This window comes from Cornus florida, unplaced genomic scaffold (genome assembly GCF_030987335.1).
Source record: "Cornus florida cultivar Cherokee Brave unplaced genomic scaffold, ASM3098733v1 CherokeeBrave_3.0.0_Hap2_Chr01, whole genome shotgun sequence".
Taxonomy (NCBI): domain Eukaryota; kingdom Viridiplantae; phylum Streptophyta; class Magnoliopsida; order Cornales; family Cornaceae; genus Cornus; species Cornus florida.
The window spans coordinates 18,182,576-18,204,752 of record NW_026775571.1 but is presented as its reverse complement, the minus strand read 5'-3'; the positions used below and the strand labels follow the sequence as shown (position 1 = coordinate 18,204,752).

The 22,177-nt window shown below is 37.6% G+C and overlaps 1 protein-coding gene across 2 annotated transcripts in view; it reads left to right on the top strand.

The window, feature by feature from the left end:
* The first annotated feature begins 5,905 nt into the window (after window positions 1–5,905).
* The window catches only part of LOC132293285 (uncharacterized), a 90,370-nt gene continuing 74,098 nt past the window's right edge, over window positions 5,906–22,177 (top strand). The window contains exons 1-3 of one of the 2 annotated variants that reach the window (XM_059790720.1): window positions 5,906–6,300; window positions 9,966–10,138; window positions 12,989–13,217. In XM_059790720.1, coding sequence (XP_059646703.1) covers window positions 10,013–10,138; window positions 12,989–13,217 — 355 coding nt within the window. In that variant the 5' untranslated portion in view covers window positions 5,906–6,300; window positions 9,966–10,012. Of the gene's footprint in view, window positions 6,301–9,937; window positions 10,139–12,988; window positions 13,218–22,177 lie in introns of both variants that reach the window. The other variant, XM_059790712.1, reaches the window with a different exon arrangement.

Sequence of the window (22,177 nt, the reverse complement as noted above, 5' to 3'; positions counted from 1 at the left end):
CCAGTTCGGTCGACTGATGGCCTATTCCGACCTACCGAACCAACCTTCACTCAAAAATAAGGCTTCAGAAATGATTCTGTGAGTTTCGGTCTGTTTTGGTCAACTGAAATTTCTCACTTTCAGTTGCTTATGTTGATTTTGTTTTGTTGTTGCTCCTTCAAGCTTGTACCAATTGAGTTACCCCCACTTAACCTTGTTGATCTTGCTTGAGCCATATAATGGTATACATGGTCTAGTTTGAACTAGATCTTGCTCCCTTAGTTGTCATTGGTGTCATAGGGTACCAAGTGACCTTTTGATTCTATCTTTCACTTTTGGTTATTCCTTTGGGTTCCATGACCTCATGGAAGGTCATCTTAGAGTCTTAGAGGTGTGTTACACCTCGAGAGACCTTTGTCTTGTTCCTTCTGCTTCCGCATCTAGATCCATTATCGGGTTAACTTTAGGGTCATCGCTGACGTACCGGGTTGAATCAAAACCTGGGTCGTTACAAAAACCACCCAAAACAAATCCATGTGTTACACTGAATCTGATCTAATCAAATAGAAGGACAATTTGACAATGATTCCAAACAGAAAATTTCACTTAGGACTTTGTTCAATAGAACAATTGAATAATAGTAATGCTACAAAACAATATTCATGCAAGCACTCAAAATCGAAATCCCAGTATAACTAACAACAATTAATTCCAATTACAGACATGGATCTGGGTTTAACATCATTAAAAAATTCAACCAAAACCTAGAAATTAAAAAACATAATCTCGATCTGGGTTGAACAAATCCAAATTCAACTAAAACCCAGAAATGGAGAAATTGAAAAATAAAATAAATATATAAAATCAACATCGCCATGAAAGAAAGTGCAAAATAGAGAATATTTTAAGAGCGGTACCAAAGGGCAGCTGCTGCTGCTGCTTCTTCTTTCTGATGCTGAATACAGAGAGAGAAATCGCCTCGCACAACTATAAGAGAGAAAAGAAATCACCTTACACAACTGCAAGAGAGAAAACAAATTGCCTCTCGAATAAAAGAACACTTGTAATCACACTATTACAAATGTTTTAAGGCTTCAAAGGACTTACACTCTTCAATATCGCGAGGTTCGTTTGGGCCGCCTCCCAAATCGCTAGACGTCTAAGGTTTAAGAAGAGAGAGAAAATATCGGGTTGAATGTTGCATGTAGCTTTTAATCTTGTTTCCTCCGCTACAGTGATCGACCTAAACTTGTTTCCTCTGCTATAGTGCTTCTATTGGGCTAACAGTATTGAAACAAGGAAAAACACCATTTTGGTGTTTCATTTTTTTGCCCAACTTTTGATAATGTTTTAATACTGTTTAAAACAAAGCAACAGCTACCAAACATGTTTTGGGCCTAAAATGAGGCCTTGCAACAAAAACACCTAAAACAAAATAGTTACTAAACAGGCCCTAAAACACCATTCAAGTGTTTTTGCTTGTTTCGGCACTGTTTGGCCCATAATATTCACGGTAGCGAAGTAAACAAACCCCTTCATTTTACTGTAGCGGAGACAACAACTGAAGCACATATAAAAGGTGAATGTTCCATTTTCTAAGGTTCCATTTTCTCTCCTCCTCTCTTTGGCGATTGTCGGTGACTGCGTATGTTGGCTAAAAACGAACACTGATCGAAGCTCACACTGCTGTTTTCGGTCAAAACCTTCAACGATCTTCATTGCTTTGTTGTTTTCTTCGACGACCTCGACAGGTTTGACAAGTTTCTTCGAATATCTGCAAATTGTGGGTGTGTTTGAGTTATTCTTATTATTATTTTTATTTTATTTTTTTTTTTTGCGGTTGGAAATCCACACATGGAGTTCAAATTTGGAGTTTCATTGGAAGTTTGAAGTTTTTGAAAACCTTAATATTTTCGTTTTTAGTTTTACCCTCTGATTTCCTCAATTTTTATGTTTCGGAATTGACATATTAGAGGAATATTAGTATTTATTTGGAATTTCTTTAAACTAAAATCAGATTTTGTTGAAACCCTAATTTGATTTATTTATTGTATAATTTCACCTTTTGTATACATGGTTATGATTGATTTTTTCGAATTTTGTGTTCAAAATTGACGGAATTGAGTATTATTTAAAAATCGATGGAATTGAGGAAACCCTAATTTTAATTTTGCGTACTGTATTTGTGTGTATTATAGATTACTTCCAATCTTGTGTTCAAAATTGATGGAATTGAGGAATATTACAAGTTTTAGCGTACTGTATTTGTGTGTATGACAGATTACTTTGCGTACTGTATTTGTGTGTTTATGTGTATGTTAATTTTGAATAATATGTTACAGGGCGTAATTGTTTTACAGATTTAATTTTGTATAGTTTTAGCTTCTATAAAAATTGTAGAGATGTAAAACTTTAGAAATTTTTCTTAACAAAGCCTATCAAGTTCTGACAGTAATACCCAAAGTTCTGGGCAGGAAGATTTTGATTATGACAGTATTGAGAGCAACAGAGAAATACAAATAGAAACAAAATATGGTCTTTGATGAGCTTCTTCTCTTCATGTTGAACTGGTGTCTAAAACAACCCTATCAAAAATAAATAAATTAAAGTACCAGAAAATATTTTTCTACCTTTTCTTTATATTCTTTGATAATAAAAAGATTCTACGATTGGACATACAATGCGATACTGAACCAATAAAAAGCCGTCATTTTATTGCAAGCTAGATATTGACACCAAATGAAGAAAGATAGTCCATACAACAAAAAAAGCCCTTTAGAAACTTAGTTCCACTTTCTATTTGCAAAAGAAACCTTGGCCCTTTGTGTTGATTCTAAAATATTAACCAAAAAGAAATTTGGAAATAAAAGGTGAGGAAATTCCATATCAGCAATACACTGAAGTAAAATATAAAATGCTACCTTTCCTTCGAGATCGTCAATACTTAGCTATATAGAATGATGCATCTTGAGTGAAAGATAGAAATATGGGCCTGAAAAAAGGTATATTTTGGAACTTTTAGTTTAGCAGACTGTTGTGTATTACTTCTACTTGAGTTAGGTAATGTCTTTATGTTGTTGTGTGCATAATTCGTATATTGGGTGATGTTGTGCTCATCTTTTGCATATGGTTGCTGCTGTATAATGTGATTGCTATTTGGGATACCTTTTAAGGTCATCTTCTAAATTTTTTTAAATGAGCTAGAAAAAAATTAAGCAAACATATTTCATACTTGGTATATTTCATTTCTTGTTATCATATGTTTCTGTGTACAATTGGGTGATGTTATGTGCTCATCTTTTGCATATGGTTGCTGCTGTGTAATGAACTGTTATGACAGAATTCATTTTGAGGTCATTTTCTCAAAATACTGAGAAAGCTTCCATACTGAAAGTTTCTTCAAAGATATGCATTTTGGTTGAAGAAAAGGCTCTGATGTTGTTGTGTATCAAGGATGCTCTCTCACTTGTATCATCCTTGTATTTTCATTGCTATAAAAGTTTGAAATGGCATTCTGCACACTTGTAACATCCTTGTAATATTCAATCTGTATTTTAATTTCTATCCCTGTAACAAGGGAGGCTAGCTTTCATTTCCTGCTGTTATTTGTGTAACTTGTATCTTTTATGCAGTGGGAATTGATAGAAGGTTGACATTAGTTTTTCCTTTGAAAATTTAATTACAGTTTTGCTTTGATGTTACTTTTAGAGAATATTGATTGCAATACAAGTCTTTGCAGATGTTGGAATTTATTTGTCTTGAATGCCTTTAGTTTGTGTTTTTTCTTTTCTTTTTGTAGGAGATTGTCTGAATTCAGGTTTTACTTAAATAGGTTATGTGACAGATTTATTGCAAGTGTCATATAGATGCTATGCAATTTAGTAATGGAAAATGGAGTAATATAACTAATGGGAAATGGATTAACATCACTAAGTAGATGCAATTCACAATCACTAATGGAAAATGAGCAATATCAATTTTCAATTTTCAGTTGAAGTTTTCAATTGCAAGCACTTATGAAAGTGATGCTATTAATCACAATGATATATTCTTTAAAATAAGAATAAAAATTTTGAAGTCTTAAACCATAATTTCTAATTTTAAAATGTATTATATATAAGTATTATATATAAATATAATGTATTAATATATTTTAAATTTTTAAAAACAAATTAAAAACACTCTTTACCAAATATGTTTCTTATTTTTGTTTCAGCAATTTTGGCAACAGTTTGACTCTGCCAAACATGTTTTGGCTTTTAAATTTCTTGAAATGAAGGACCTTGCAAAACATGTTATACAATATTTCTGTTTTCGAAATTCCCACTACAAATTTTCGTCGCCAAACATGCTTCCGTTTTCAACTCAGAATACTTCATAACAAAACACTTGTTTTGTTTTTGGCTAAAACAAAATGCCAAAAACACAATGCATATCAAACAGGGCCTTAGTTGAATACCACTAAAATCCATGCATTGGTCTCTTACCTTGGTCCTTTGTCTAATCTTGCTATGTTAATTTGTAGTAAATTTTTTCTTGAATACAAAAACTTGTTTGAAAGATGTTTGAATGTATTTTTTAGCCAACAATAATAATATTGTTATCATTTGAATATGATTTTAATAATTGTTTCAATTGAACTTTTTTAAAATGAGAAAAAAGGTTGGCCCCAACTCAAGTGTTTGGCCTTGAAGTGCAAAAGGTTTAATTGAATTGTGGATGTGGATATGACATTGTGTGTTTGGCCCTAACTCAAGTTTTGATGGTAAGTTGCAGAACAATTGAAGATAATCATAATGGTACATACATTATTGTCACTACCAAATAAATAGTGAAATCTATATTGGGCTGCACACAATCTGAAAATTAGTCTTAAATAAATAAATCTTATAAAAATATAATATTCATGAAGATTACAATAGGGTCAAAATTGTTTGTAGTGTTAAGGAAAACAACTCCAAGTCTATCCTCCAATCTAAAAATCACAATAATATAAATAGGTCCAAAGCAGATGCACAAAATTGAAAATTACAAGAAAATGAGTTCCAATTCTGTCCATAAAGCTAATAATAAGAAGAAAAATGTCCAATTTTGTGCATGAACCATACAATTAAGAAGAAGGTGAGTAGCATCAACTGAGTACCAACATTGAACAGTACCATTTCAATAACATCATTGGAGAGTATCACCAATTCAGTAGCAGCATGCAGAGCATCAACAACAAAGCAGAGTTGAAAAACCTCAACAAAAATGGATATATCAACTCAGCAAAAAAAAAATGACTTTTGTGGCTAGACAAAAACAAATCTACAGACATATCAGGTACCAGAATTGAAATCAACAACACCACATGAAATTGACACCATAATTAGTTTTACAAGTAACACAATCAGTAGTACCCAAAAATACTGAAATTGACCAAATTCAACAATATTTTTTTTGACCTTTATCAAACTCAGTGGCTACAATCCACATACCAACCAAATGGCATAATTGAACTCAACAATAACACTTGAAATTGACACCATTACTAGCATGTTGAACAAACACATTCAATAGTTCACAAAAATATTGAAACTAACCAAATTTAACCATTTATTTTTTATTTTTTTTACCTTTTTTCAAACTCTGGTGGCTACGAAGTTGAGAATCCATACACCGAATTGAACAACACATGAAATTGACACCATCAATTGGCGGCCTCCAAATTTGGGGTGCCTCAAATTTTGGCCCAACCTATATACCTATACTAGGCCTCAAAATTTGGGCCAAAAAAAAGAGTTAATCCTACAGAAAAAAAACTGATACAGAAATAAAAAATATTGGGCCCATAATAGAAATAAAACGTTTGGGTTTATGGGCCCAATTTTGTTCTGTTTGGCCGTCTTTTAGCCACTGATTTTCTTTACCCATTTATGTTTTTCGAAACAAGAAAAGAAATGAAAAAACGATCTGTGTTCTAGGGCTCCTGTCGGCCGTCGCTCTTTGAAGGCTCGAAGTCGAAGGATAAGATTTGGGTTTGTGTTTGGGAGATTAGCTTCAGTTTCATCAGGACTAATCAAGTGCGCAAACTCATTAGTGCCTCATCTTCGTTCTCACAGTTTTCTACTTCTCTTTGTTCGTATTTTATCGCAACTTCAGTTTCGGTCAACCTCGGCTTTGTGAAATTGACGACTTCAGTTTCGGCTTAATCTTCATCAATCGCAAACTTTGCATTATCATTGTCAGAATCGATTTTGAATCTTCTTCTAGAGCGAGTCGTGTTTTGTCAGTTGACGATTGTGAGAAGTCGCTCATTGCGTCGCCAATTCGCATAACCCAGTTTGTTCTCCTTCTCGGTTTCTGTTTGAATCAACTTTGGTTCTCAGTTTTCTCTACTTTCTGTTCAATCTTTTCATGTTTTTTGATTTTTATCTCAGTATTACTTGTGGTTTGTTGTATTCTTCTTCATTTTGCACTGTATAATTAATTGTCATAATCTTGTGTATCTTTGTTATGACATTCAATGTAATGAGCTGCAACATTTACGATTTCTCTTTACTATTTATTATTAAGACGGCTACATCAGTCACGGGAAAATGATTCAGTTTCTGATATAATGAACAACCAAATGGTCTAATATAAACTTTTGCGCAGCACTGTTGTGTGTATGCATGTTTTCTGTTCTTTATTATTATCTGTTTTGGAAGCACTTTCTTGTGTATTGTATTCTATTTAGCAGTACTTTCTTTACCCCAGACAAAGATTTTTTCCAAATTCTATCGCCTTCATTATGTCTTCTGTGAATTGCTCTACGTGGATTTGAGTTAGTAACACCTTAAATCTGCAAATTTACACAATTATGTACCTCTGTTAACTATATAAATTTTTTAATGTCTCGCTTCGATTTTGCCACATTGGTGAAGGCATGAGCATTATGCTTCTCTTTTCCTTTAAACTACTACCATTTGAATTATTACAAGGCAAATTGATCTTTTCCGACCTTGTACATAAGACGGTATTAATATGAGGGGCTCTAGTCACTTTGTTGCCCATCGGGCAAAGAACAAAATTGCTGACGTTTTAATGTTTTATATGGCACCAGTAAGTTACTTTAGATATTTGCATTCTGCTGAACTTTGTTGAAATGCACTTAATCTGACCTTGTTTCTTGCTTCCTGAAAGTTAATTCTCTTGGGTACACATGCTTGAATCAGATGTTTGTTTTGTCATATAGATGTGCAGATGCAATTGCATGTTACATTAAACACATGCGCGCGCACGCCCACACACATAGATATATGCAGATCAGATGCTATATTAGGTTCTATGGACTTTGCCAGAAAAGGTAAATAAAAGAAAACTAGAAGCACATATAGTGAAAAGTGGTGCAATGTTACAGTTCAGCACACAATTTTAGTTAGATTATTATTAGTTTAGAAAACTTTATAGCATTTAAAATTTATAGAAGCTTCATAGATAGAAGGTTCCTGTTAATTGCCCAGTATTATTTCTTGTTTTGAAGGCTGTGATAAGTGTATTATCATTGGCAGGAACGTGTTTAGCTATGAGTCAATCATAGCGTGCAGATTCCTATTTTCGTATTTTTGTTATCCAATCTTAGACCCAGACCATAGAGTGGACTACACACACTAATCTGATTGGTAGTTGAGGAATTATTACTAGCATCATCAATGATTGGAATTTGTACTCTTCGCGGAACTAATTTAGCAGGAAGGAACTTTTGGAATTCATAATTATCAATGCACAAAGAATCAATGTTTTAGCATCAAAGGGGTCAACTAAATGTTGGGGTTATTTTATCAATGGCACGAAGAAGACGCTATTAGGATTTTGAGACGTTTAATTTGAGATAGCACATGATGGAGGAGAGTGGGATGAAGAAGGGGTGGAGGGGATTTTCTGGGAATGGGAGAAGAGGAATTAGAGAACATTATTTTTTTTTTTTGTGAACTATGAAGGGAGTAGTGGTGGTTAAAAAGGGAGGGACAACATTGTTAATAAATGAAGATCAGATCATCAGAATGTGAAGTGGATGTCTTGGGAGTCAGAGCAGTTACCTCTTTTAACCTAACCTTGCTAGGGAAATGGCTATGGAGATTTAGGATGTAGTGGAACTGACTATGGAGAATAATTATTGAGAGGAAGATTGGAGAGGAGAGTGGTGGCTAGTGTTCTAGGGGGGTGTATCATTTGGCAAGGGTGGGAGTGTGGAAACACATGAGAAAGGGTTGGAAAGATTTCTTAAGCATATTAGGTTTAAGGCAAGTCTCTGAAGCAAACAGAAAAAACAGAAGTCTTCTTACAACAGTAAGAGAGACTAGAAATACTCCAATCACCGTCGAGGCTGAAGAACTGTTTATAACTGATAATAACTCAAAATATATTGATTATGACTTGGTTACGGCTGATAAGAGACTGTCCTTTTTGTAATACTACTACTATTAATGACACTTGACTTTTCCTAGAATAAATCTTAGAATTCGCATACTACATCAATTAGACTTTACCACTTTCCTAAGTATACGTAGTAATTCCAAAGCTTAGTAAAACAAAAAGGACTCTGACTTTTCTTCAAGGCACTTTCTAAGGCACCATTGACTTCCTCAATCTTGACTAAAGTACCCTTATTGATTTGCATCAGACCCTTCTCCTTGAAGAAAACTCGACCATGAGTTTGAAACAATTTACCATGATCAATGAAGAACCCGAGTAAAGCCTTCCATCCTTTCTTTCTTCGTTTCCTTACTTGAGCAAAACACAGTAAGCTTCTGTTGCTGGCAAAGAATACCTTTGAATGAACCTTCTTAGCTCTCTTTTGAAATTTAGTAGATTGCCAAAACCTCCTTGACAACATATCAGGAACCAAGGCCTGAATTAATCTGATTTTTTGCATTGGAACAAGTTGAACAACATCTGGCCATATGTCGCGCCAAGAATCCATCCCAAATCATATCACGAATATGGAATTCATGATTTTTCAACTCCAAGAGCAAGGAAGCTTAATTCTAAACCAAGTTATTCAAGCAACCAAAATGTGATGTAATTCCTGTTGTACCACATACCATTTGAAGTTCAATGTTTATATCTAAGTTCAATGTTTATATCTTCAGAGTCTCCTCTGTGAGAAGATGTTGCCAAATCAGATTTATTCTTTTTACTCTCAATAGCTGCTGAAAAGATGCAATGAACCTTTTCCTTATTGTATGCGCATACAGAATAAATAGCGTCCTCATGACCCTCAAAAGCGTATTGTTTAGAACCAGTAGCAACATCTCAAACCTTAGTTGTCTTGTAATCTCCACAAGTTATGAAGCATAACTTTTGGTTTTGGATAAGAGAAAGCAAGATCAATATGAACATCAATCTCTAGATTGTTTTGGATATCGTCACCAGCATGATAGGAATATAACTGCAAAGTGTGAATAATTATAAAAAGTACTTCAACTGTGAACATATACTAATGGGTTTGTACAACAAACATAAAAACAGTTTTCAAAATATTTTTCCTATTATAGAATAATTGACGACCTTTCTTGGAAGTCTTGTTTATGCCTAGCATGCTCCAGGGGTCTGTTTCTAGCTAAACATCACTCGTGACACTCTTCAATTTGGCTTTCCATATTATCTGGAAACATGATTTATTGCTAACCAGCATACTTTTTCCAGTCTTTTCTATCCTTAGTCCGCTTTGATTCCTCGCGCATCGTCCTAATTTTTCCATTTGAATAAGTAATCCTAATTATTTGGATAGTAGGTGCAGGATCTAAACTTATGGAGAGTAGTTTCAATATACTTTTTTGGTTGGCATTATGGTTGCATTTGGTCCATTCCATTTGATACACATACTGTATCCAGTTTGTTTTGCATGTAACTTTTGTTTTTCTTCTGGATAAGTATGTCATTTATATTATTTAAACACCCCTTTTTTTTCCTGAGAACTTTCACGTCTCTGTAGATCTCAGATGCTGATTTTAATGCTTTAGTCACCGAAGGACCAGTGGCAAATCTAGAGACAAGTTGGCATGAACTCATGGCATGCCTTGGGAGGAGTCTTTATTACTATACAAGGAAGTTTTCAATCAATCAGAGGGGTGTACACTTGAGCAGCATCACGGCACCATTTGTGACTCATTCATCATCCATATTGTTTAGGAAGGTAATACTTGATTATACATCTTGTGCAAATATCAAAAACCTCAAAAGATGTTTTTTCTTGATATCGGATGCTGTACCTGAGGTTTCTAATTTAACATGGACCTTCTCCTGGGGTTCTTGATGTTAACCATAAATATGAATTAAGCACAACAAGCCTTGGAATATTGATATTGTTCACCCTAATAATAATAATAATAACAAAAATTATGATGTGATGTTGTGGCCCATTTCCGACCCAACGACCTGTTGATTGAGATTTGTTTTGACCCCTTTTTATTTTTTATTTTTTTATTGCGGGTCGTGGACCCTGTTTAGTATTCTCTTGTAGCCTGATATATAAGGGTGTCTAGGGTTTGGAGTGGGATATCGAGAGACATTGAGAATCGTAGGAAAGAGAGTGAGAGCGAGAACTAGGGTTTGGGGACAAACTTGTAATCCCCAGATTTTCACATAATGAATTCTTTCGCTGGATGTTCACCGTGGATGTATGCTTTTCTAAACAACATATTTGTATTCTTTGTGTGTGGTGTGTTTATTTTCTGTCATGTTTCGTGATTATTGTTTCTTGGATTCGCTTCATTTGTTGTAACAAACAATTATTATTATTATTTAACCATGGCAAGAAATTCCCACACCCACTTTTTGTTCCTAATGGGACTTGAGCTATCGACTTTTACCTTAGAAACTAGAGTAGATACGCTACGCTACAGGTTTTGGTGTGTTTAAATGAATATCATTCAAGTGATATTTACATAGGTGTATGACATGTATTTTTTTTTTTTTTGATAAGTAAAAATAACATTAAAAAAAAGGCGTTCAAGAGGGCAACGCGTCCCAATTACAAAAGTGGAACCGGGGCTAAGGCCCCAAAGAATCCAAAAAAGTAATTAAATCATATGAAGAAGAACAAAAGCTCCTCTTCACATAATTGAAGAGAGAACGAAGAATGTAAAGTTTGACCGTTTCCGTAGGCGACATGTATTGAATTGTAGATTTTCTACATGTCATTGGTTGGGAATGACCGTATGTTCAGTAGACAATATAAATTATTTCTCCCTTCATCTTCTTTCTTTTCATTTTTTCATCTTCTTTGGTAAGTAAATATTTCCTTAAAAGCACCAAATATGGATTTGTACCTACATAAACAGTGTATGTCACTGTATACATTAGCTAACTAGAGATACCATTCTCTCATCTCTTTGAAAGACTCAATAAGAGAATCAATCAACAAGAGGAGTCCCTTGTTCCCCAGAAAAATAGGGAACTGACCAAAGATATTCTTAAGAGCCCAAATAGGGCCGTCCCTGAAAGTCATCTTTCACTCACCTCAAATGCTTCACTAAAGACAAAGCAGAGCTACATGCCATACCTCTCTGACTTTCTTCCTTACTTTATGCTTCTCCAACTAGAGAGCACCTCTTCCACCAACCTTGGCATCACCCTGCGACTGAAAATCTTTAGCCACCAGATACTCTCTCTCTCTCTCTCTCACACACACACACACACACACACACACACTCACATGCACGCGTATCATATAACTGTGATATGTCCGCTCTTTAAGGGCCCGTTTGGCTAATGTTTTTGCTTCGTGCTTTTTGCTTTTGCTAGTATATTGTAGCAAAGCAAAACCACAAAGCATGTTTGGTAACGTTTGCTGGCATTTGAATAGTACCAAAACGCTTTTGAAATTGAGGCCAAAATCGGAAGCACAAAAATGATGCTTTTTTTTACTTCCGCACTGTAGCAAAGCACTGTTAAAAAAAAAAAAAAGGTTTTTTTTTAGCTAAAATGATATTATTAACTAGTAATTCAAAATTTCAAACTTGCAACACTTTTTACCAAACATGCTTTCATGTTTTTGCTTCCAAAAATCTTGCAGCAAATTTACGTAAACAAACAAGTTTCGAAATAGTGTTGAACACACTCTAAAGCAGAAACATTGCTTCTGTTTCAGGCCAAAGCAAAGGCACGAAGCAAAAGCAGTTGCCAAACAGGCCCTAAAAGGTTGTCATTGGTCAAAGTCTTTCAAAAGAGTGTTGTCCAGCTAAAAGAGTAACTTTTAGGACGCAGCTTTTGTGTGCTAAGTAGTGTTTTGTAGGAACCTCGATGACCTGCTCCCTGCAGCTTACAGAAATACCTTACCAAAAATCATTCCTCCTAGATTCTATCCACCTCAATGTATCCTCCAGTCCGTTAGAAGAAATTTGATCATACATTATGTCAATGCCTCTATTTCTCCTAATGCTGCAAAGGCCTCTGGAAGCGGATGTCACACACCAGACCACTCTTTGAAAACCTTTAGCCATCTATATGATATAGCTTTGAAAAAAAAAAAAAAGCTTTGAAGAAGTGTCCTTGACACACCAATGATAAAGGCAAATTTTGACATGCTGACTACTTTCAACCACAAACCACAAATTTTTCTTTCCTCTCTTTTTATTTTTTCTTTGCAGAGTAAGGAAATAAATATCCGTTTACAATCGAATTAAGGCATGTATTATACATATATATGCTATAGCTATTAAAGAAAGTAAGAGGAGAAGACAGATTTGCTATGCATCATCTGACAATTTAAAAGCAATAGGGGGACCATCAGTTTAGCCTCTAAGAGAATTCTATATGTACAGTATCTACACAATTTCTAATTGGTGTTATTATTTTCTCTTTTGATTGAGATACTGAATTTACCATTTTTGCAGAATGCATGCTGGAATATATTTCATTGAGGTTTAGATTTAATGATCCAACTTTTTGAGCACTTTTTCATGACAATTACTTGTCAAAAAAAAAAAAAAAAAAATGAAAGAAGAAGAAAAATGTGACTATTTACCGTGGTCTTTTCTTTCAGGGTTACTGTAAACTATCCAATAGTTTGAGTTCAGATACACGTGAAATTCCTCATGCAACTTCTAGTATTATGGGACTTTCTGCTGAACGCGAACGAACACTACGTCAAGAAACAAATTTTGATTCTGGGAAGCAAAAAGATAGAATGATGGATTATGATTCTTCCAGTGGAAGAGTAATGCTCATCGATGGTACATCAATTATTTATAGGTCTTACTACAAACTTCTTGGTATGATACTTTACCATCTTCTCTTTATGTGTGGTACCTTCTTTTAATTGGTTTCCTATCTTTATTGCATTATTATCATTGTATCTGTTGGATATGATGGCTCGTACTTGTGTGGTTTTCTTATGCACTTGGGATTTCTTCTATAAACCTTTGGTTTTAACTTGTAATGTGGCATAAAAATTGATATATTCCTATTTAACAATGCGGCCATTATCCAGTGCTGGTCTCATCTGAATGGGGTGCAGGAGAGGAGATCTGGAAAAACCTAATTTTGTCATTATTTTGAACAAAGTGGCTGCCCTCAGATTCAAACCTGTGTTATCATGTTTGATGACCCAAGATTTTACCGTTTCATATTGTAAATTTAAATGCATAACTCCATTGAAGAATTAATTTCAGACCTTGAGTTGTAGCTGGGGGCCACTTCAATTAGATTTGTTTCTAATTATCTTCAATGCATTTTCACATCTTTAATTCTCGTGTAACATTTCTTCTCTTCCTTGGCTGCGGAGAAATTTTGTTCTCTTTTTCTCCTGGGGTAGTGTTTCAAGAATGTATTAGGTTTTCCAAGAGTGATTTGGCTGGTATCGCTGCAGTATGTGCAGATGGTGACGGAATTGACAAATCGATAACGTCTCTAGATTAGTTTTTATTAATTGGCCAATCATATACTTGGTCCTTCCTTTAGGTGCTAACCCCGAGTCTTAAAATTTTTGGACCTTGTGCGGTGGAGTGAGTGGAGAAGAGGCTAGATGGTTGGAACTCAGAGGATGGTGGAATCACTTGTATCCAGTCTTATATGTCGAATAATGTTATGTACTACCTTTCTCTGTTAGATGCCTGACGCCAGTATGGATTGTTAATAGATTAGACAAGCTTCAAGAAGACTTTTTTTTTGGGTAATTTAATGCGAGTGTTGGGAGAATTGGTTCGATGGGAGGTGGTTTGATGTTCTAAGAATAATGGAAGTTTAGAATTGGGGAACTTGTATACTGAAAATATAGTCCTTACTGGTGATTGTGGAGTGGACTCTAGACTGAGCAGTGGGGTCCCAGGTGTTTTGTGCAAGCTGGACATTGTGTCAGATCAGGTTGCTCCGTCCGAGTCAAACTGGAGAGAAAATCTGGATCGGGTTGTTCAGACTTGGAACAAGCAAACTTCACAACCAAACACACCCCGTCTTCTCCAAACTAGGGTTAGATGACCAGAAAAAACAGAGACCGCTGTGTGTATGTATGTGTGTGTGTGTGTGTATATATATATATATATGTGGCGATGACGACGGTGAACTGAAACGATGGGCTGATACGGCGAAACTGGGATGAGATGACAATAATGTCGACGACGACGACGACGACGACGGTGATCCTGACAACTACAAGCAATCTGAACAATGCAGCTGATTCGGTTGCGATCACTACAAAAACAACTACTGCCCTTGTTACGAGAACAACTACTGCAATCTCGAACAAAATTTCAATCTCACACCCCCATGATGTTGAATGCAGCCCGCTCTGATACCATGTTGAGAGTAGAATTTTAGAAGAAAAGATGTTGAACTTGAGAAAAATTGTATTAGGGAGCTGCAATCTCTATCTCACACACTTTCATTATATATGGTTATGTACAAGAGTAAATAGACAATACAAAGACTAAAGTGCCCCTGTGGGGTAAACTAATTACATTTATGTCCTAATCTGACTATTTTAACAGAGACCCACCTCTTATCCCACGTAACGAGGATGCCTCCGGCATAACCAACCACATCCAATGCCTCCCACTCTACAAATCTCCCACCCCACAAACTCCGAACAATCCCATCTGAAGAGGAAGCAAGCTTTGACTATTGCAAACACACGAACTGAGCACAACACTTCTTCAAGGATAGTTTCACCATTTTATGCTCATCCAAGTCATTTAGACCCCGGTCATTCCAAGACATTACCCATTGCTTTATGTGGATATTATGGAATTCCCACCCCCTCTTCTTCCCTCTCTCTCCCTCTCTCCTTCTTCACCCCCCCTTTACAGAAAATGAGACTACGAAGCTCCCTCTCCCCTCTTGATAAAGAACCCCTCCTCCTCCTAACCACTTGTCACTCCCCATCAATAGATTGAAACAACTCCATCACCCTCTCTCTATTCCCATCGTAGGTTAATCCCAAATCTTTACTCACCTCTCCGATATTTTCCATCAACCAGGCCGCCTCTTGGATTTCATCGGGACCATCAATAGAATCATCAAGTTGACAAGTTCCCTCAGGCCCCACCACTCCTAGGGGCTGGTATAGTGGTATGCACTACCCCCAACACTCTGCATACTCCTCCCGCAACACGACATCCCAAGAGCAGTCAAAAGGATTGGCTGGGAACTCTGCATCCTCCTCCTTTTCAAACCCATCTGAAGATTTCCAAACTGAAGAGGAGCCCACCCCATCCCTTTGGTTCAAGCTATCCCACGCCTCACAATCAGCCCTCTGTCTTGCATTCAACAAACAATAACCCACTGTTGTACCTACCTTGACTGATCCACTGATCCCGACCCACTGTGAAAGTGTAAATCTGCCACAAGAGCTGCCGCTTGGTCTGACCGAAATTTCAGTTGAATCTCTTGCCCAACACAAATAGTGATCACACCCAGCTCACTGTTCACATCTGCCAAACCTTTTCATCCCTCTGATGATTGATTTCGTTGGTGGTGATCCATGTCGGAACCACCTTGGTGATCATCAGTCCAACTCCCATACTCATCATACGAAACCCAGAAGAAGTGAAGTTGCTGGGTTGGTGTTAGTTGGGTTTAAAATTAGGCTCACTGACGTGTTCATTAGGATGTGTTGGATTGGGTTTAGTCGAAGTGATCCATTTCTGTTTTTTGACCCATGTCCTTTTCCTGCATTGCGAAACTTGGGCTTGGCCCTCGGTATTGCTCCCACTCTTGGGCTGTGTTTAGTTCTCCTTGGTCACACTAATCTGAGTCTTTAAAGGCCCAGCCCGTCCTCTTGTTATCTCCCAATTCGTGTTTTGATTTTGGGTTAGCCTCCTTTTGTTTAGATTTATAACAATGGTCCATGATCAATAAGCCATCTTTAGCAACCCAACCCTCTTTGTTTGGGCCTAGGATAAGAGGCCCAAACCTATTATGAATTTTAATGCCTGACCCATTTTTGTGTGAAAATCCTTTGCTACCATCACGTGATCTAGCACGATTAGCCAATCCTTGGCTTGCATGACTGTCCATAGCTGTCCCCTTCCACTGATTACCATTAGCTCTTGCTTCAACACGTGGCCATACCTTTTGTCTCCCTGCTCTGCGCTTCCCAACCCTCTTCTTTTGGGCCTAGGATAAGAGGCTGAGACCTATATTGAATTTCAGTGCTCGGTCCATTGTTTTTTGAAAATCATCTGCTACCATCACATGACCCATATGATTGCCAATGCTTGGCTTGCATGACTTCCCACAGTTGTCCCCTTCCACGTATTACCATTAACTTTTGCTTCACCACATGGCCATACCTTTTGTCTCCCTGCCCCACGTGTCCCAGGCGCCTGCTCAGACCACCTTCCTTGACCCTTGATTTGAACCCTCTCTAAGCTCTGGTACTCTGAAACTTCGTGCCGGCAACTCTTTGTCCCTTTCTATTCACCTTCTCCTCCCTCGAATAATTTTTTTTTCTCTTTTTGATAAGTAAGATTATATTGAAGAAAGGATCTCAAAAGGGGAGCGCTCCTAGAGGAAACAAAACCGACCAAGGCGGCACTATAACTTTAAGTTATCCACAAAGTCCAAAAGACAATCTATAGAGTTACAATCGCTCCCATTAACCGAAAAGAATAAAGTAGATAGAAATATTGAATTTAAGAGACCAAATAGGAGACTCCTCTCCCTCAATGGATTTCCTATTCCTCTCACACCACAGACCCCACCAAATACAAAGGGGAGTAGCCCTCTAAGCATCTTTGACTCGGCTCTCCACTATACACCATTTCCAAGTCTCAACATAGACCAAACATCCCTTGCCACCGAGCAATGAAGGAGAAGATGGTTCACGGATTCACCTGACTTCTTACACATGTAGCACCAGTTCACCATAATGTGACGCCTCCTTCTAAGGTTGTCAAGAGTAAGGATACTTCCCAGGGCAGTAGTCCACGAAAAAAATGCCACTTTCAATGGAGCTTTCGTCCTCTAAACAGCTTTCCATGGGAAAGTGGGGCCAGAACGCTCCATTAGATCACAATAGAAGGACCTAACCTCAAATATCCCTTTGGATGTGCCCTTCCACACCATTTCATCCCTGCCCACCCCAGTCACCACTTGGCGATAAATCAAGGCTAGGAAGTCCGTAATCTCCAAGATTTCCCAATCATTAAACTGTCTACGGAACTACACATGCACATCTCAAGTCACCCTCCCATTATTGAGTCGATAAAGGTCAACAACCACAGCATGCCTATTGACAGCAATCCTAAAGAGCCGAAGAAACCTGTGAGACCATAGTTGTTAAAGGCGCCGGAGGTGCGCGCCTGAGGCGCAAGGCGCCACCATGTCGCCTCCAATGGCTTAAGGCGCTGAGGTTGAATAGGGCGGCCGCCTTTGTATAATAGGCGCAAGGCGACAGGCGCTCAAAAGGCGTGCCTGCCTGAAAAAGGGAATTTTTTTAATTGTTTTGTTACTTTTTTGGTTTTGTATTGTTTATTATTACTTTTTATTTATTTATTACAAATCTTACAAGTTACAAAACAAAAAAATAAAAAGAAAACCAAAAGCAAAAGTGGAAAGAAGAGACAGATCTGCCGGCAGCAAAGGCGATATCTGCGAAGCTCTCGGATCTGCCGGTAAGTTCTCCTTCTCTCTCTCTCCTTCTTCTCTCCTCTTCTTCTTCTCTCCTTCTCTCTCTTCTTCTTCTCTTCTCTCCGAATCTCGTCAGATTTTTTTTTTACTCTTTTCTTCTTCTCTTCTTCTTCTCTCCTCCTTCTCTCTCTTCTTCTTCTCTCGTCAGAATGTCAGATTTTTTTTTTTCTCTTTTCTTCTTCTCTCGGCTCTCTCCTTCTCTCTCTTCTTCTTCTCTTCTCTCCAAATCTCGTCAGATTTTCTTGTCAGATTTTTTTTTTTTTTTTTTACTCCTTTTCTTCTTCTCTTCTTTTTCTCTTCTCTCGTCAGAATGTCAGATATATATATATATATTTATTTATTTATTTATTTATTTTATTTTATTTTATTTTATTTTTTCTCTCGGCTCTTTCTTCTTTCAGTTCTTTGAGTTCTTTCCTTTTGCTTTTGGCAGATTTTCTAATTTATTTTTATGCTTGTCTAGAATCTAGATGATGTTGGTCCTCTGGTTTTTTTGAGGGTTTTTGTGGCTTAGTTGTTGTTTCTATAGATTAGTGCATTACTGCCTTGCATTTGTTTGGTGATGCGCTTGATTGATTTTGTTTACTCATTAAAACAGATAATAGAGATATACCTAATCAATCAATCACTTCCCCAAAAATGGTTTGAAAAATAGAATTAATCATGGTGCTCATAGAAAATTAGATTGATTTGATTTGGAAATATAGCACATCCTTGATCCTTGTGGTTTTTTGCAAGATAAATTCATAATTTCTATTTAATGCATCCAATCATGGTGTTTGCAGCTTGCAAAAATGTTTTATTCGTGCTTAATGAAATTTAGATTTGATTTGACTTAAAGGTAATAATAGCACATCCATGTGATTTTTGCAAGATGAACTCAAATTTTCTATCAATTAATGTAGCATCCAAACATTATTGCATCTTTATATATACTATTGCATCTTTAATTCTTTATTGGGTGGGTTTTGTTTTATTTTTTTTCAACGTGCGCCTTACTTCAGTCGGGCGCGCGCCTCGCCTTGCGCCTCAGGCTCCAGGAGGCATTTGCGCTTTTATGCGCCTTGAGCCTTTAACAACTATGTGTGAGACAAAGCTAAATCCCCACACCATCTGTCCTCCCAGAACGTAACATTCCTTCCACTCCTAACTTTGAACTGAATATGTTTTGAAAACTCATCCCAGCCCCTTTGGATCAACTTCCAAGAACCCATACCTGCCGGCCCTCTCGACTTCCTAGACTGCCACCCTTCATCACCCTTCCTGTGATGACAGTAAACAACCTGTCTCTACAGCTTGGGCCTCTCGTTCCCAAATCTCCAAAGCCAGTTACCTAACTTATTGAACACATCCAACCTTCGGATTCCCAAACCCCCCTTTTTGATGGGGGTACACACCCTCTCCCAGCAAACTAAGTGGTACTTGAATTCATCACCCAAACCTCCCCACAAAAACTTCTTCTGAATCACTTCAAGTCTTCAAACAACTGTCAAAGGCATCGGGATAAGAGACATGAAGAAGGTCGGAAGATTAGAAAGGGTGCTTTTCATAAGCGTAACCCTCCCCCCTTTTGACAAGTACTGTTTGTTCCAACCTGAAAGTCTCCTCCCAAACTGTTCAACGATCGGATCCCAAATAGAAATACACCTCGAAGGGGTTCCCAAAGGGAGTCCCAAGTAAGAGATCGGAAACGAGCCAACACCACAACCTAAGATATCAGCTAAAGCATGAATCTCCTCCACCACCCCTACCGGGACGATCTCACTTTTCCCAATGGTAATATTTAGCCCAGAAACAACTTGGAAATAAACCAAAACGCATCTGAAGTACCTCAGCTGTTCAACTTTGGCATCACAAAAGACAATAGTGTCGTCTGCAAAAAGCAGGTGAGAAACAACTAACTGATTGGACGCTCTAACCACTCAAAATCCCTGAAAAAAACTGAGCACTTCCGCCCTCCTCACCAATCTCCTAAAAGTCTCCATGATGAAAATAAATAAAAAAGGGGAAAGAGGGTCCCCCTGACGTAAGCCTCGAGAGCTGGAAAAAAAGCCTGCTGGGGAGCTATTCACAAGGACAGAGAAACGAGCTGTTGAAATGCTAAAAAAAGATCCACAACCTCCATTTGTGACCAAAGCCATTCTCTTCATCAGGTACATCAAAAAATTCCAACAAACATGATTGTATGCCTTCTCAATATCCAGTTTGCCCACAACCCCCGGAACACCACTTCTCACCCTAGCCTCAATGCACTCACTGGCAATCAAAACAGAATCCAGAATCTGGCGCCCACCCACAAAAGCATTTTGAGATTCCAAGATAACCCCGTCGAGAACTCTCCTTAGACGATTGGCTAAGAGTTTCGCTATGATCCTTCATTAGTCTTTCGAATTAAGATCTTGCTCATCCCATCTAGCTAGAGATGCCACTGTCGGCGCTAGTTTCAGGAGTCGCTCTGCCATTACTGCCATCTTCCACCTATACAAATTCCAGAATCTGGACACCTTCTCTAATAGTGGTCGTAACCTTTGTAGCATCTCGTCTCATCAGCCTCAGTCATTTTAAATTCCACAATTGCATCTCCAATAGTTCAGAATAGGGAATCGCACCACACATGGAGGGTTATCATATACACTAACAGTCGGTGCTCCTCTGTCCCCTTTAGAATGCCAGAACAACCAACCCCTAAAACACCAAGCATCCAGTTTTAAGGTTGCTTTGCCCCACGATCTCTTCCCCTCCATCAGAATTTTAATCACCTCTGCATGCGACCGCAACTGAAATAATAGCCGACTGTGCGGCAGCTTTGGCACGGCACCCCACTGTCCATCAGAATTTTAATCACCTCTGCATGCGTCTGCAACTGAAATAATAGCCGACTGTCCGGCAGCTTTGGCACCCCCACGGCACCCCACTGTCCATTCTCCAAGCTTTAGAAGCACCCACTCTGCTATTTTCTCTGTCGATCTCACTGGCTTGTTAAACATCCTACAAGACATGCCTGCAATGCATGTCGCCTCTACCAAATACCCCTATCCTCAAAAACATAATCCTCCTGTCTCTGGCGCTAGCAAAGCACTGGACTCACCTCCGGCATATAGTCATGGAAATCTTGCTACCTTTGCAAACGACCTCATTCTGTTTAATGGACTCATGAGTCATGACATAACAGAAGGGATAAAGTATGAACAATCAGCAAATTAATTTGAAAACAAAAATCTGATTATGATGTGATATTTACGTATATTGTATTTTAGAAAATTATTGTTCTATTTTTTTCTCAAAATCATAACGATTGGTAGATTGACCAGCCCATATCCTTGCTTTAGGTTATGAATGATGCCTTAATATCTTTTGAGTCACCTGGACATTAAATGTTGATGCCATGTTCTCATTGTTATTTTTTCTTGAAGATCTCTCCCAACTGTCATCATCAGTGAGGCTTTCACTCCTAAGTTCCCCACTTTAAAGTGAATATGAAAGGTGTAGGTACCTGATATGGTTAAGGCTCAGCACGATCAGTTGCTCATAATAGGGTTCTTTCTTATAAGATCCTTAAAGAGTCTTACTCTTGACAACCTTAGAAGGAGACGCTAGATTGTGGTTAATTGGTGCTGTATGTGCAAGAGGTCGGGTGAATTCGTGAACCATCTACTCCTTCATTGCTCGGTGGCAAGGGATGTTTGGTCTATGTTTTTGATGGCGTTTAGTCTTTTTTGGGTGTTTCCAGAATCCACGGTTGACATGCTAGAGGCTTGGAACGGGTGTATGGTGGAGAACTGAGTCAGAGATGCTTGGAGGGCTACTCCCCTATGTATTTAGTGGGGTTTGTGGCGTGAGAGGAATAGGAGGGCCTTTGAGGGAGAGGGAGAGAAGCTCCTATTTGGTTACTTAAATACAATATTCTATCTTCTTTATTCTTTTGGGTATATGAGCGGGATTGTACTTCTATGGATCATCTTTTGGATTTTGTAGATAGCTTAAAGTTATAGTGTTGATGTAATCATCTTTTGTTCCTTTGGGAGCGCTCCCCATTTGAATGCCTTTTATGAAATCTTACTTATCAAAAAAAAAAAAAAATGATGTTCTCCTGAGGAGATGATAG